General features: G+C 41.3%; 1 protein-coding gene across 4 annotated transcripts in view; it reads right to left on the bottom strand.

The window, feature by feature from the left end:
• The window catches only part of LOC133018218 (catenin delta-2-like), a 130,227-nt gene that overhangs the window by 66,785 nt on the left and 47,577 nt on the right, over nucleotides 1–15,865 (bottom strand). For 2 of the 4 annotated variants that reach the window (XM_061084535.1, XM_061084537.1), the window contains exons 5-10: nucleotides 12,280–12,431; nucleotides 11,780–11,944; nucleotides 9,181–9,326; nucleotides 7,372–7,613; nucleotides 5,980–6,126; nucleotides 2,327–2,639 (exon numbers count right to left, since the gene is read on the bottom strand). In XM_061084535.1, coding sequence (XP_060940518.1) covers nucleotides 2,327–2,639; nucleotides 5,980–6,126; nucleotides 7,372–7,613; nucleotides 9,181–9,326; nucleotides 11,780–11,944; nucleotides 12,280–12,431 — 1,165 coding nt within the window. The remainder of the gene's footprint in view (nucleotides 1–2,326; nucleotides 2,640–5,979; nucleotides 6,127–7,371; nucleotides 7,614–9,180; nucleotides 9,327–11,779; nucleotides 11,945–12,279; nucleotides 12,432–15,865) is intronic. The other 2 variants (XM_061084538.1, XM_061084539.1) reach the window with 2 other exon arrangements.

Genomic DNA, 15,865 nt, shown 5'->3' with positions numbered 1-15,865 from the left:
CACCAAGACTTACAAAGTGTTGATTTATGTAGATTGCAAACAAGCATTTACCAGTGGATTTATAAATTTAAAACCTTTGTACAGTTATGACGTACTGTATATAAACAGTAAACAGTTTACTGTATATACACACACCAAGCTTATTTTAAGAGGTTGGCCGGTTAGTCAACTTAACTAATGGGACATACATATGAAATTCATTTACATGTTTTTGTGTATTTGAAGGCAACAAGACAGGACAAGTACCAGTTTACCAGCCTAATTGCTGAGCTTGTTATATGTGGGCTAATTTTAAGATCCTAATAGAATAATATAGCAGCTACATTTTTAACTGGTGTGGTGGCAAATGATGAATAAATGGTTGCTCACCTTAAATGATTTTGATAGAAAATACTGAAGATACGGTAATTTTTTTCTTTTTTCCTACATTTCACTGGTAGATTACATATGGATTATAACTAATGAGGAATGTGTGAATAAATGTGGCGTTAGCACTTAACAGCGATGTTGACAAATTGGCCAATTTCCCAAACACTGAGTATGTTTGTTTGAATAATGAAACGTCTATGTACTATTTCCCTATTGTCAGCACAATTCAATATCAAAAACCAAAAACAATATTGAACTGATTAATATGCCTGATAACAAGTATTTTCTGTCGTCACAACCTGGCATGGCTTAGTCCTCTGTGCCACAGAGCTCAAGTGGTGTCGAGAAACAATTAAAATCCCATCAATGAGCCTTCATTGCGATTAACACAGCCCCGGTAGTACCACATGTACTTCCCTGATGCTGTTAGTACTCACTTCAAATGAACATTTCATGTTGTGTTTATTTATGTTATATACACAGCTAAAAAAAATTCCTAACAAAGACGCTATTTATTCCTGGTTAAGTTATATTTGCTAAAAAACTGCAATTCCAAACCACGGTTTGGGGATTTAGTGCCCCTGATGCATTCGTAAAGATAAAACATATTGAGTGATTGACGATAACTATTGTTTTTTTATATGATTTTTTGATATAGAAAATATTGTATACTATATAGTAATATAATTCCCTCTTTGAGCTGTAAAACAGCAGCTGTGCAGCCGCCTTGTAACCAGCAAAACTGGACAACAGCCGTCCCAGAATATCCCTGTATCTTTATAAATCCTGGGGGACCCTCCCTTTAACGCTGTGCAGACAACAAGCTTCTCAGAAAGCACTGACTGTGCGTGTCGTGAATGTAAAGCAGAATGCCATGCATCACAAGTCAGTCCTTCAAACGAAGCGGTGCACATGTGCGGATGCTGGAGGATACACATCAATGATGCAAAAGCTAAAGAGTGAACAAACAGACAATGTGAGTGCAGCGTGCACAGAGAAAGAAACACTTGGGCAATGGGTGGAGGAAGGAGCAATGGCTACGAACAACCACAGTCATTATACAGCGATTCAGCATGAAGCGACTTCCTCATTAGCGATATTATAAATGTCCAAATATATATGTGTGTCCTGCTTCCACCTGAGCTGAAGTGCCACAAAGAGAGACACTTCAACTTTCCTTAGGCTGCTTCTGTCTCTGACAGCTCGACTGTGCAGTCATTAGTCAGAAACAAGAGGCTAAGACAGAGAAATCCAAGACACAATTGGAATAGTGTTTCAAACCGGATTTTAATTAGGACAAAAGATGATAAAAACAGCTATTACACTGTCTCTGTAAGTGTCTCTCTTCTCTGTTTTTGTCTGTGAATGTCTCTTTCTCTCACACACACACTGCTACACACACACACACACACACACACTCACACACAGAGCTCTCTCGATTTGAAAGCAGACTTCATTGAGACTTCCCACATTAACTCATTGTCACTGACAGAGGGCCACCTCACTCCTAACAGCAGCAGCAAACATTTTAAATTGGACCTGGAGGTGTGTGTGCAGGCATTGGTATGAGAGTGTGAACAAACCCCAGCATCAGGCAAACTAGAGAGGACAGTGAGAGATGTGGAGTGATGTGTGCTTCATACTAAAGCCCAGATTCAGCCATCCTTTAACTGCTGTCACATCCTGACAGTCCGATATCTGCTGTAGTGCAACACTACCCTAAAGTGTCACCATGTCACATGTTCAAGTTTGACTCTTTTTTGTGTATTGTGAATGAACTCTCTCTGTGTCACTGTTGAAGCTCAGCGTTCTCCAGTTTATTGATGCTGATATATGTTTAGTCTGGTGAATCTGGCCCTCAGTAAGTTGTGAGAGTGGGAAAAGGGAGAGCGGAACAAAGAGCTTCATCTACAAGCCAGAGCTGAGCTGAGGTAAAAAAGTGTTTGTTCTTCCTCACCTTGGATCCTTCTGGATGCTGTCTACGGATGGAGAGCGGCCCAGGGAAGCCTCAGGGGGGAGGGCCGGGCCTGACTTGCTGTAAGGCGACTCAGTGGACGGGCAGAACTGCAGAGTGCGATACTGGTTGGAGTAGTCAGCTGCCCCGCCTCCTGTGGCGAAGCTGCCTCGCTGAAAAGTTCCGGTGGCGCTCTGGCTTGCCGTTCGCTGCAAGGGGATTGGGTCGACACCGGGAGAAGGCGGGGCTAAAGCAGGAATAGGAGTGTAGGGACAGAGCAGATAGTTGAGGACCTCTTGGTACAACTGGTTCACCACTGGGTTTGATGTGGCCAAGGAGGGAGCAGGGCACAAAGAAATCATAACCAAACACAGGTGCCAACACAAGGGTGCACATATACACACAAACACACACACACGTACACACACAATGAGCAAAAAGCAACAACACCAGCACAAGCAAAATGCAGGAAGAGAAGAAGCAAAAAATAAAAGTGAATAAATGTGACAAACTGCAGCTCCAACTTCAGGTGAGCTTTCCAAATGAGTTTGAGATGTTCATTTGGATGAAAAAACCACAAGCAGACAGAAGCAGTCAAATCAAACATACATGCACTCAAAAGAAAAATACACTTCATTGATCAAACATTAAACTTGCAGCCACATATAAAACATTATTTTAAAGATAAGACATATAAAATGTCCCATAGAGGAGGGCCGAGTTAATCCAGTTTTGTGACCACAAGTGCAAAAATAAACTGCTGGCCCCCACATTCCATATAAACAGTCGTCTACAACGAACATCATGCATATATATATGAGTTTCACATTTTGCTCTAATCTGAAATGCTGTTCCCAGGTTTCAAGTGACTCACATGAAGCATTTGACCATAAATTGTGTCGAAATGCAATCGACTTCATTCATTCATGACAACATCAGCAGCACTCTGTTAACTCCCTGTTACATAAGGAGCAAAAGCCGGGAGTCTTTGCCCCCGAACTCAACCCTAGGGAGTAATTTATCAAAGCCGCCCTTAAACAACCCCCTCAAAAAGCATACCATCAAACTAAATAAACAATATTTTTTGGTTGGTTTTCTCGATTCAATTAAATTTGCAACACATACAAAGAATAACTTGACTAACCCAACATTTATTGCAGCCGCTTTGGCTAATATGTAGTTGGTATCATTTGACATGTATGCCGTTTAAATAGTGATTCTTTCTAAGGTATAACAAAGGATTATTCATTGGTATGAAATAATAATTTAGGCGATTATCCAGCACCCTTTAAACCCCCCTCTCTCTATCTTGATGCTTAACTGGACTGATCACCTTCTGTTCAGCTGTTAGGTATTAATTTTTTCGGGTTTGAACAGAGAACGTATTAAGTTCTTATTTTATCAAAATATCTAACTATGTCTTTAGGGCCAGCAGCCTTTCTGTTTGTTTACAGTAAATATTATCTTTAATTGTGTATATTACCAAATCAAATTAGCAGATTTGCTGATGAATGCATTTATAATTAGCACACAGTGATTCCTCGAGGGTTTGTTGTTTACTGAAACAACCTCAGAACACCAGTAGATCCTCCTATGTCAGTCTCAAACAGGGAGAGGAATTCAGAGTAGGAAGCATTTGGGCCGTTACACCAGCTCGCTCTGAGGGAGGCGACATGGGTCACTGTGTGTGTGTAACTAGATAACTGCAGGGATCTCGACTAGGCCTGAGGACATTCACCTGTGATGTGAAGTCGGCTGTGAACTGTTGTCTGCCTGTTTCCAACTGTTCATCTTGAAACTATTTGAATTGACCTTGAAACCTTGCCAGGCTTCAGCGGCTGCTTGGTGTTGCAGGTGGGAATAGAAATATGAAAAGCAGATCTGAACTTGTATATTATTTTTGACAGACAATGTGGGGGTCGTGACTTACATGTGCAGACACAGAGCTGATGCCTCAAAGTGAACTATCAGTGCATACCAGGTGGCATCCTGACAAAAGGACCTTAAACCTTTTAATTATTAAGGTAAATGTCTCTTTTGTGGAACAAAACCTTGTCGAAAAATCTTCTTTTATGTGTCTCTCTCTGTGTATTTCTCTCTACAGCAAACATTCGACGTGCAGGCGACTTAACCGGCGGCACAACGACACAAACATTTTAGGACACGGTTGATTTGCTTTGATTTCAAAGCACCCAAGCTAACACCCATGGGATTAATTGAGATTAATTTTCAGGCATGAAACTAATTAGTTAACAGACTGTGACTGAGAGACAAATTGCCATTGAGACCCCAATTGGATTTGCCTACCTGATCTCGTAAATAGTGCTACATGATCAGATGGAAGGAGGAAGTCTCTTATGTGTAGCTGCCTTTAATACAACACCACACCATTAAAAAACACCTCGTTTTTAAAGTGGGACCCAGCTGTGTCTGGGCTGCTTGTCTGTATGTAAAGTATGTCTTTGATCCATCACTTTATTCAGGGCATCATATGATGTCGTCCTGTAGTCTGATTTTTAAATTTAGATGGTTCACTGGGTGATTTATGGCATGCTGCAGCTATTCTTGGTGTTGGACTGTTTGAAGAATATTCTAGGAATCATCACAGTCTCACTCTGATCTATTAAATTTGATCTATTCCTAATGTTACACTGAAAACATGTTTTTTTTCTTTTATTCAAGAAAAAAATAATGGCTGTAACCTGAATGTTAGTGTAATTGTAAGTCGCTTTTTTGTATTCAAACTGTGTAGTTAGCCATCTGGATGCTGGAAATTCCCCACCCCTGTTATTAAAACATTTAGATAGAGTTCAATATAAGAACGTATTCTCTCCTCTTTTAACCTATCTCCTCTTCTTCATTTAGTTCCTACAACCTTCTTCTCACCATTTAGGTTCAAAATATACTTGCTGTTAACAACACATCCTCAAAAATGAACACACATACGCAAGATTCAACACTCTCATAACAGTTTGGGACAGAAGCAAGTCTTTGTGGGTAGTGGGTATGTCAACAGGGGCTAGTCATCAGTGACACAGATGGGGAGTTTGAAGACAAGCAGTGTAACCCGGTCCGGAGTTAGCCACATTTGTATGATGTGTCCGTGCCACTGCACAATGCCCTATCCTAGCTTTTTCTGTTTCATTAGCCAAATGTTGATCTCCTTGAATGTTCCCATCTATGTTTTTTATTTACTTTATGCAAAGACGGAAGTGGCAGATGGGTCTGAGTCAAAGTCTTTTCTCTAAGTTCTGTGATGTGCCCTCCACTTGAATCAAGTATGTGAACAATGACATTCACGATGCAGCATGTGTGGTTAAACGGCAAGTATATCTCAATTCTTATTCACCTACAAATCTTTGGCGACTCCAAACCTCCATGTTCACTCATTGTGTCCATCCCAGTCTTCTCTTCCCACACATCCTCCTTTTCCATTGTCCTCTCTGACCTTATCAACTTCGATGCACATCTACAAAATTGCATGCACCCCTTGCATTGCACTGATTATCTAAGTGTTTGGTTTTTGCTCATTGTCTCTCTGTAAAACCTACTTTATTTACCCCTCTGTATGTCCCTCTGGACTTGTAGATATTGCTTTAACTCCCCAAACAAATAACCTTCTGTCTCCTGTCTTTATTCTCCTTAGCCTCCATAGCCCCATGTCTGCTTACCTTGTCCTCTAAGGCTGGGTTTGGTGTAGACTCTGTCTTCGTAGATCGGGTCAATATGGTGTTCAGGGGACTGCAGAGGTCGAAGCTCAGAGCCCAGGTGACTGTGCTGGCTGCTGTAGGAACCTCTGGAGCCTGGAAAGCAGGAGGAACACAGAGGTTAGATAAATTGACACATAGACAGATGGATAAGGGAGTGTAGGAATAGGGGTATTCACTGGGGATATCAGCATGATCAAGTGAGACAAATATGAAAGCAAATAACTTTAGACCACTGAATAGAGTGCAGTCTTTTGACTAACTTCATAAAACATTTATAGAAATGCTTTCATGTTTTGCCCTCTTTAAACTTTAAAATGCAACGAGACGCCATTTATGAGCATCTTCAAAGTGTAGCGGACTGTTTTTGATGTAGCTACATAAACCATAAGCATAAAATAAGCCATTTGAACAGTAGTTTATAGGAATAGTTCACCTTTAAATTGGACATTATCTGAGACATACTGCAGCCAGCTCAGTGTTTGGTTATGAACACACACCAATGATATTTCATGTCAGGTAAAACCAGTGGTTCTCAAACCTTTTCTTGCATATCTCTGCAAAGGGATTAAACCCTGATCCCACAATTTTTTTTGGCAATGATAGGGGAAGTAATCAATGAAAAATGATCCAAATTGAGTTTAAGTAAGGTAAAGGTCAACGTGACAGCATCGCCAAACTTAGTGGTTTAATTTCACAACTAAATCATATTAATGCTGCTTGGTGTAACTCTTCATTTGTACTGGTTATTCATGCAGTGGCTCCATGCCCCACACGAGGGGCCTGCACCCCAATTTGAGAACCACTGGGTTAAACTATTCTCTTAACTTCCAGTTGAAAGGCTCTCACGCATTTTCTTGATAAGTAGTACATTAGTGATATCAATATCAACCAGATAGAACGGATACAATATACACTGACAAGAAAACAGCTGTTTTTATTAACATGTGGCCAAAGTGGTTCTTGTGTTAAATAACATTGTAATTTACATGAGCACATTTAATGAAACACAATAAAATAAAATTTTTCAAAATGAGAACTTGAAACATGGAGAGGTGTCAAATACAACAAATCGAAAACCATTTTTAAACTGAGGCCCTTTGTGTTGAAAAATTAATCAAATTCATGAATTGTTCTGAATTTCATGAGATTGGTAATTTATTTGACATTTTCTCTAATGTGAGGGAGAAACAGGCATTTCTACATACTAATAATTACCCACAATTTCATGTTGAATTGAGTTGAGCAGTGGTTCTTTTCAAAAACTGAATGTAGGACATGATGGTAATTCAAACCCACTCACACATAAAGAAGTAATAATAAAATCGTCCTGACCTCTACCTGCCAGGCTACCAGGCCTTTGCAGGGTTGCGTTGGCGTATAGCTCGTGGGAAATCTTGTAGCCGTCCGGTCCGATGTGATGCATCATGCGCTTGGTGGGCGACAGCGTGGCATAGCTTCCCACTACTGAGCTGAGCTGGTGGATGGGCGACGAGCTGTGGTTGCCTCCTGGGGAGGCGTTCATGGGGAGGGGAGAGGAGGAGCCGGCACCCGATGCTACCATGTTGATGGGCGATGAGGTGCTGCGAAAGGACAAAATGAGACAGTAGGAGGTGTTTTTTTGTCCAGAATAATCATTCCCTTTTCAAAGTAACAGTCCCATTCTACCATAATACTCCTTTAGGCATTTAAAGCGAAATCCAGTTTACCCATAAATATTTGTACTTCAAGTCGTGAGTGGTACAACTCAACTACCTCAAAAAAATAACCCCACTCTAAACCAGGAATGTGGAGTTTGAAAGACAAAATGTCATAAAAAGGTAACATCAAGATGCATTATGGGAATTGCAAGCCCCAACATTCTAGGGGCTGCCGAGATATGTCTGTCCCTGCTGCTTTAATCTTGAAAAGTCTTTTTCACTCTCTTTCAAAGGTCCATACAATAAGCGCTGGTAAAAAAATCCTTTTCACCCTTTTGTGGACATTCATGGTCAATGGCAGGCGGCCAAAGATCCAATGGCTGCACCATTAATTCATCTAACATATCCTTGGTGCAGATTGCATCCCTTCATACACATATTTCTGCAAAATACAGCCTGACAAACACTATTTGAAAGCATTCTAAACTTTTGGACCTTTACTAGAATAAACTTCTGTGGGTTTGAGAAACATTTGGCTACACAGCAGGAGCTTGATATGACCAACCCACCTACAGTCTGTTAATTGTCTGATATGGCTTTTTAGTTTTAAAATGGTGCTTCAGGAATTTGATCAAATACCTCTTTTACACCAAAATTAGAAGGTATATGCCAGTTTCTTAAACGCAGGTAAATCTGCTTAATGAATGTGATTGACTCCTCTTCCATCGCCAGTGGAGGAGCAAGCCTTTCTGTTTTTTCCCCCGGTGCATATCGTATGACGTCATGAACTTGCTGAAACTTCCTCTTTCACCTAATGTCTTTCCAAATTAGCACGTTCACCCGGGTGTTACTTTTCCTTCACTGCCGATCCAAAACAAGAGCCGATAAAAACCTGTGTCTCTACCGCGGAGTTATTTGGGAGTGAAGGCTTGCATCTATTCCTATTGCAGACAAAAGCCAGATATTAGTGGGGGTTTTGACCAGGGGCTTAAGTGTTACTCGTCATGAGAGGTGAACTTTAGTTTTGGTAACAACCTCCTATCAAAGCTCAGAACAATGCAGTACCTGCAATTATCTATAGAGTAAAATAAAAAGAGTTGTAATTCTTGACTATAATAATTTAAACATTATAAACTGAAACATACATGTGCTTTAATGCTCGTTACAACACTAAAGGTTCCAGCTTCTTCTTCATAATACAGCAGGCTGAGGCGTCTAAAAGTGTATTGTGAAACTACCTTAAAAACATCAGCCCAGGAATCTAACATCACCAATACAAGCACAAAGCTTTTGTTCAGCAGCAGAGGTCAGGCTGGAAAGTGTTTCTCAAAGCCAGCATAATCTCAGCACCAGATGAAGTAATTGTTGACTCACTGCTATCGATCAATAACCAAATCAACCCCCTGCAAACAAATCCATCTGTGCTTTGGCACCACTAAAAGTCTTACATAATGGACTCCTAACAATGAGCCCTTATTAAATTGATTGGTGCGACTGAAATGGAACCAACCTGTAGGACTTGGCGAGTCGGCTGGGGGACTGTTTGGGCGAGGACACCCTCTGTAGCGTGGCGTAGCTGGGCATGTCGGAGGAGACTGATCCCAGGCGCTGCAGCTTGGTAGGGGATCCCACCGCCTGTAGAGGGGAGCTGACACGCTGTAAGAGAGGAGATGTACTTCATTAAAAGGGAATGTCACTCTCTTTAAATATTCATCCACTCCTCTTATTCATATCATTATTTTCAGAGAGATGAACAACTGCCCCCCGGAGCTGGAAAGCCAGGGAGCAGAGACTCTAATCCGTGATAACATCTGTGATGAAGAGCTTGGATTCATCAGACCAAACATAAAGGGGATGATGCTGAACTTTTACAACCAAATAAACTTGAAATGCGACTGCGAGCAATGGGCCGCCAAATGAAGTTCCCTCAGAATTCCAAACACGTACTCCCATTTTGTGCAAAATGGGGAAATTAGTTGTTTAAGTATTTGCAGGGTTTTGCAGTTGCAGAGTCAAAGGAAGAGTTTTTAAAGCTCCATTAATTAGTACGAACGTGGGCAAGATGTGGTGCTTCAGTCAGGATGCTTCAGAACAGTGGACCACGCTGTTCAATCTTTTTAAGTGAATCTAAAGACATGATTAACATGGGACTCTCAAAAGACCTAAACTCCAAGTTTGAAAAATATATTCATCACAGCGAGCAAAATAAGCAGTAAATCATTTCTAAAGAGGCCGGGATTTAATTCAAGTTTGCTGCACTGTGGCTGCACTGTTGACCAAACCTATACACAGAAGTGCTTGGATATCTCATAATCTCTTTCTACTAATTGTAAGAAAGATTCTCAATAAGCTTTTTCATCAGATGCTACCGAGATAGCAGTAAAGTAAGCTAGATGAAGAGTGGGCACTCAGCATCTGGCCCCAATGCAACTGATACTTCAGCCCTGCATATAGTGTTCTAATCTTATACAATGTTAGCTCAGTATTTCATTAATAGCATTGTTTTATTTCAGCTGTTGTTTAGTATTTCTTAAATTCTATCATCAGGGCAGAATTACTTTGCATGTTTGTCAGGAGGATGTGTCAAAACCAAACAAAGTAATTTGGCTGAGATTTGATGGACGTCTAGTCTTTGGCCCAAAAATCCTCCTGTTGATATCTATTTTTTAAACTCAGAAATGGCATGCTGCATTCAAAGGGCGGCAGGACATTCTACAACTTGAGTCGGTTAATGTTGACAAGAGTCAAGTGACACCTGTGTCAGCCTCGCTGCTTTGGCTACTTGTATGTTAACGGAGTAATAATTGATGAAGGACATGACAGAAGGGTGAATAGAACTCTGCAACACTCGACAGAGCACAGTTAAACCTGCTGTGTTGCAGTTTTCACCTCTAGTAACTTACCACTATGATTATTTTTCAATTAATGCAAAGCAATCTAAAAATCAAAAAATAACATAATAGACTTTAAGCAAGCCCTCCATAAATATTCATCTTTGGTTTATTTGTTGAAGAGTTTCGCACGACAGATCCATTATAACATTTCTCTCAGATTCACTGAACAAAAGAGTTCCACTAACTCAAAGTGCTCGTCGAGAGAAACATCAGATGCTGAAATAATTAAGTTCATTGTGATAAAGAATAAAGTTCTGTTCTTTCAAAGAAGTCAGAAATTGTTTTAAAATTATAATAAACACAATAAATCTTCAGTAAATCATTCTTATGCAACAATTTTTTTAACAAACTCAGGAAACGACAGGTAGTAAGTCTAAAAAAAAAAAAGCTCACCTCACCAGAATCATTCAGAGACATTGTCTGGGCCAAGAATCTCATGATTTAAGTTATTTGATCTTCTAAATATACACTCAAGCAATACGTGAAAACCCTTGTTGCTTCTTTTTAAGCTAAGGGAACCCTATATATTCTTATTCTGCTTCTCAAATATGTTTTTGTGTGTTATTGCTGTTTTCTTGGTCAACACTCAAATCAGTTGAAACTGCCATGAATTCAAGTGTGCTGCAGCTGTTGTCCTCAACACAGGAGCAAGCACAATGTGAGCTCACAGAGGGTAAACATAGTATATTGTTAATAAAATAGAATTGAGAGAGGCAAGAGGAAAGCCCGATAGTGACTGAAACACTGTTCAGTTCCACCTGGTGACGGCAGGATTAAGAAGACAGGTGAGAAATTAAAGGAAAAGCTAACATGGTGTGTCTCATCACGCTGTTGGGTGACCACAAGCCACCAGACCAGCTTCAATGTACATCAGTATGGATCGAAGACTGAAGAACGAAACGATTTTACCTCATTTGGGGTTTTGATGATTGTGATGGAGAGAGCTGTCTAGCACAATGGTTACAATCTCCCGTGGGTGTACAGTGAGTTTGAGATCTGGTGACTGAGAGGGATATGGCAGGTGATTCACAGATAATCATCAAACCATCCGTGACCCCTGTGGATTGGGGCATTATCACCCTGTCACTCATTTTTCAGGTTTTTCCTTTAATTTGTCACTTGTCTTCCACCAATAGTGCACCACTGAGAGGAGCCGAGAAAGCTCTCATCAGATGACAGCCAAGGCATGGCTGTACTCTCTTCAGGGACTTGTACCTGTGCAGGTAGAGTGGCACAGGAGTAATACATGGGCGGTCCAGAAGGTGCAGATCCCTCGCTGGGCATGTGGAAGGCGCTGCCATGGGCCTGCTGGGCAAATGAGTCTCTCTGGGACTGGGAGTCTGTCCCCGCGAAATGGGCAGCTGCTCGGCTGGATGTCACCTGGAGAGAAGCAGAGTGTGGAGAGAGATGAGAAGAAGGGAAGGGAGGAAGAGGTCACGCAGCGAGGGAGAAGAAGAAAGGGATGTAAATGAGACAGAGGATGGGGGATATGGAGAGAGGGAAGAGAAGGATGAGATACAAGAGAAGGGACCAACATAGTACAAAGGAATAGACGGGGTGAAAAAGAGACAGGGGCATGAAGGGGAGGAGCATGTGTGAAAGAGAAGATGGATGAAGATGTAAATGTGTGGAGGAAGGAGAGAAAGATGGAGAATAACAAGAAAGGAGGAGAGAGAAAACCTCCCATTCATTCATATGCGAGGGTGTGCGTGTACCTGGTTATAGCTGTGAACTGCCCCCCCAACCTGCCCGCCGCGGCCCATGACTGCTTCCCCAAGTGCCAGGCCTTGGTTACTATGGTAACCAGCTCCTGCATAAGCATCTTGGTTATTGAGCTGCAGAGCACTTTGGGACAGGAGTCCTTGTCCTGATGTGACAAAGAAAAAGGAAAAGAGGAGAAGAATCAACAAAGTGTACAAGAGGCAATGAAGAAAAACGTGACACAACCAATGTTTTATTATATTTCAATTGATAAATCCTGGTATTTATTATGTGGCAGTTGGTGAGAGGTCAAGTCAGGTTTCACCAAGATTCAAATCAACCTTTTGATCATTTTCAAAAGCCACTGTGAGACGTGGTATCACTCTTGTCGGTGTGATGTAACACTCTGTCTTTGTGTAAAGACTCTGTGGCCTTGAAGGCCCTTTGCAACCCGGTTTGAATGAACGTGAATACTGAGAAATCTCTCACAGGTCTGACTTAGTACTTACCTTGAAAGAGAAGAAAGAGAGAAGAGAGAGAGAAGACTAAAAGCTGAAACATAATGAAATACAAAGTCCTTGTCCTCCTTTTTCGAGACACCCATTTGCTTTTCACCCACTATGTTATTCCAGGCTCTTTCCACTCTTTTCCTCTAATGCTCTGTGACCCTTGAATCTCACTCCGTGCCTGACCTCCATTTAAAACACACTCCTCCTCTGTCTTCCTTTCTCACTCTCTCTCCATCACTTGCTTTATTGCTTTCCACTGCCCGTCCCTCTCCTTCTCTATTCCATATTTCTCTGTATAATTCAGCAGGAGGGCAGAGAGTGTTTGAATTAGGTCAGTAATACATGAACCTATTCTTACAGCAGCTTTTTCAAACCGGTAAGTTTTTCTCACAATGAAGGAAAAGCCACAAAAAACTCAACTATTCCTTTGGTGCTACATTTTCTCATTTTATGATTAACTAGTGCAGTGCCTGTTATAAACCTGCCTCTTTGGAATGAACTGTTCTCTTGGCCTGTGTTAATGTTCTGGAGCTAATTCAGAGATATCCCTAGTTATTGGTGAGTCCTTCTCAAACTGTTCTACAATATTATGTCACTTTTTAGTATTTAGTTATATACACAGAATGAACTTAGAAAACCTTGGGTTCATCATACCTGGTTTATCTGCATTGAACATTTTATAGTCCATGTTTTTCATTAAATGAAACTGAATTTTCTGTTTAGCAAGCAACACAATCTTAAGACCCAAGTTCACAACCTTTCAAAATAAAAGCTCTATTTTTGACCTGTGGTTTGTCCCAGTTACTGACCCCTGCTGTAGTTTATATAAGGACATAGGACCCCCCCCCCATACCTTACTTATTACTCTTAATCCACACTTTGCATGTCATCTATCAACTGAAGTCAAATTTGAAGTGAAGAGAATTGAAGTCCGAGAATCTCAGATATTCTTCTGTGCAATACCATGCACCAGGGCTGTTTTTGGTGTCATCTTTTCTGCTCCCATTTCTAGGTTCAGGCCAAAATTCACCAAAGATCAGTGGGCCAGACTCCAGCTGGCCTGTCACACACTGAGCTTCTTTCAAGCAAGCTGCTAGTCAGCCATCTAATTAGTCAATTAGCCGATGGTAACTTTCCAGTCCGTGAATCAGACTTGCAGTAGCATCAGTTTGTGAGCGTTGAAGAAATGTATTCTCACTGGGTAAATTCAACCATTTTGTCCCTCCCTTTGACAGCTCATTAACAGTGTGATCACACAGAGGAGATTGACTGCACTCATTTCACACACACACAGCTTCTGTCAAATCGGCGAAACATTTGCTGTCATCTGATTTGCACACGAATCATTTCCATCCTAGTGTAAACACGTAAACACGCGTCGGGCTGTGGCACATGACACCAACAGTTTGTAAATGTTGGGATGCACGCACGAAGAAATATGAAAAAAAAACATTGACAGAATGTTTTGTGGACTGTAAACTGTGTACTCGCTTCATGGTTAAAGTTTGATGTGGATTTAATTGAATGAATTGAGGAGGACAGGAGGGCGGGAGCTGCTTGTGTGGGAGCCCATACTCGCTCATCCCTCTTATTAAGGTCCTGTTAAATTTTTGATGCACCCCTGATTAATTCACTTTCGTTGATGATAGCAATGATGTACTTCATCAACATCTTTAATTGCAGTAAAAACAAGCCTCTGCAATGCATAAATTCAGCAAAACTGCATAGAACAGCAGCTACTTTTAGATCTGTTTGCCTTTTTTGGCCAACACTTCACTGCACTGGAAAATAACTAAAGTGCATTATATCAGCTCAGAGTAGATGCATACGTTGCTGGCGCTCAGTGTTTATGCTCATAGAGGAGTTCTTGAGCTGTGCTCCATCAACAGTGCTTGTCGCTTTAATCTCTACCGCCGCCAAAGTTATCCTCCACTGAGGATGTGTACATGGGCAGCTGCAGACGCCACAGACCCACACTTGTTTGTATTATACTCCGCTTGGAGGACGTGCTCCATATAAACACAGTAGATCAGCGTCTATATAGTCTGAGCATGTGCACCTCCACTTCAAAATCAAAATGGCGACATCCAAGCCAGAGGAAGAGCTGCTTTTTCTGCTGTTGTGCTTTAGTCCTGTAAAGAGGCAGCATTTCCCACATAATTCATTCAGTCTATAGCAGTATCACGGGGATGCACTTGCACACGCACAAACGTCAGTCAAACAGGAAATAGATTCCGAGTGACATGCACACAGACTGAAGAGTGAAAGACAAGTTCCTCGCGTGAGAGATCTGCATTGCATGAGACTTGGGGGTACGTGCACAACTGCAGCTGACACTATAGGTCTGAGTGGAAGGTAAAAACTTTAAAGAGGATAGTGTGAGAGGATAGTGCTGCACACAGCAAGATCTGTTATGTTATTATGGGAAGTGTAAAGAAACACTACAGATAATCAATGGGAAACATTTGTAGAGGTGAGATCCTTAGACACCCTCTCGTCAGGTTCAGCATCCAGGTTTTTTTAATCTCATGTGCAGTTTGAACCAGTCACAACAAAAATGGAGGGTACACGGCTGCCTTCACAGGGCCTCACACACGACCTCTGAAGATGAGCTTTACACACTTGCACATGCATAACGGCAGCACTGACTTAAAAATCAAAATAAGATCGGCTTGTCGTGATTTCTTGTGATTATTAAAATCAAGAGAGAGAACAATCATACACTGCCAGCGGTTAATACCCGCTGCATGGGACAGACAAAGTCAGCACCTAACGGCAAACAGAGTCACTCTTCATCAGCAAGTTAGAGAATAAAGCTGGAGCAAAGTGAAAAGTCACTTGGAGTACAACAAATGGCTCCCGTAGGCTGTGGAGCTGGTGACTGCGCATTATTTTAAATGTGATATTAAGCTGAAGGTACAGTGTGAGTTTAACAGGTCAAGGCTTACATGTCCAATATAGACTTATCTTGAGTGAGTAAAGACAAACACACACACACACATTCACACATGGATTCACAAAGTCACGATGGGAGAAATTGTGCTCCAGCACACAAGTGCAATGTGTACACAAAGCCAGGGGTTGTTTTCCA

This window comes from Limanda limanda, chromosome 13, assembly GCF_963576545.1.
Source record: "Limanda limanda chromosome 13, fLimLim1.1, whole genome shotgun sequence".
Classification (NCBI taxonomy): domain Eukaryota; kingdom Metazoa; phylum Chordata; class Actinopteri; order Pleuronectiformes; family Pleuronectidae; genus Limanda; species Limanda limanda.
Note: the sequence above shows the minus strand (reverse complement) of the source record. Positions and strands in the feature narration are given on the sequence as shown.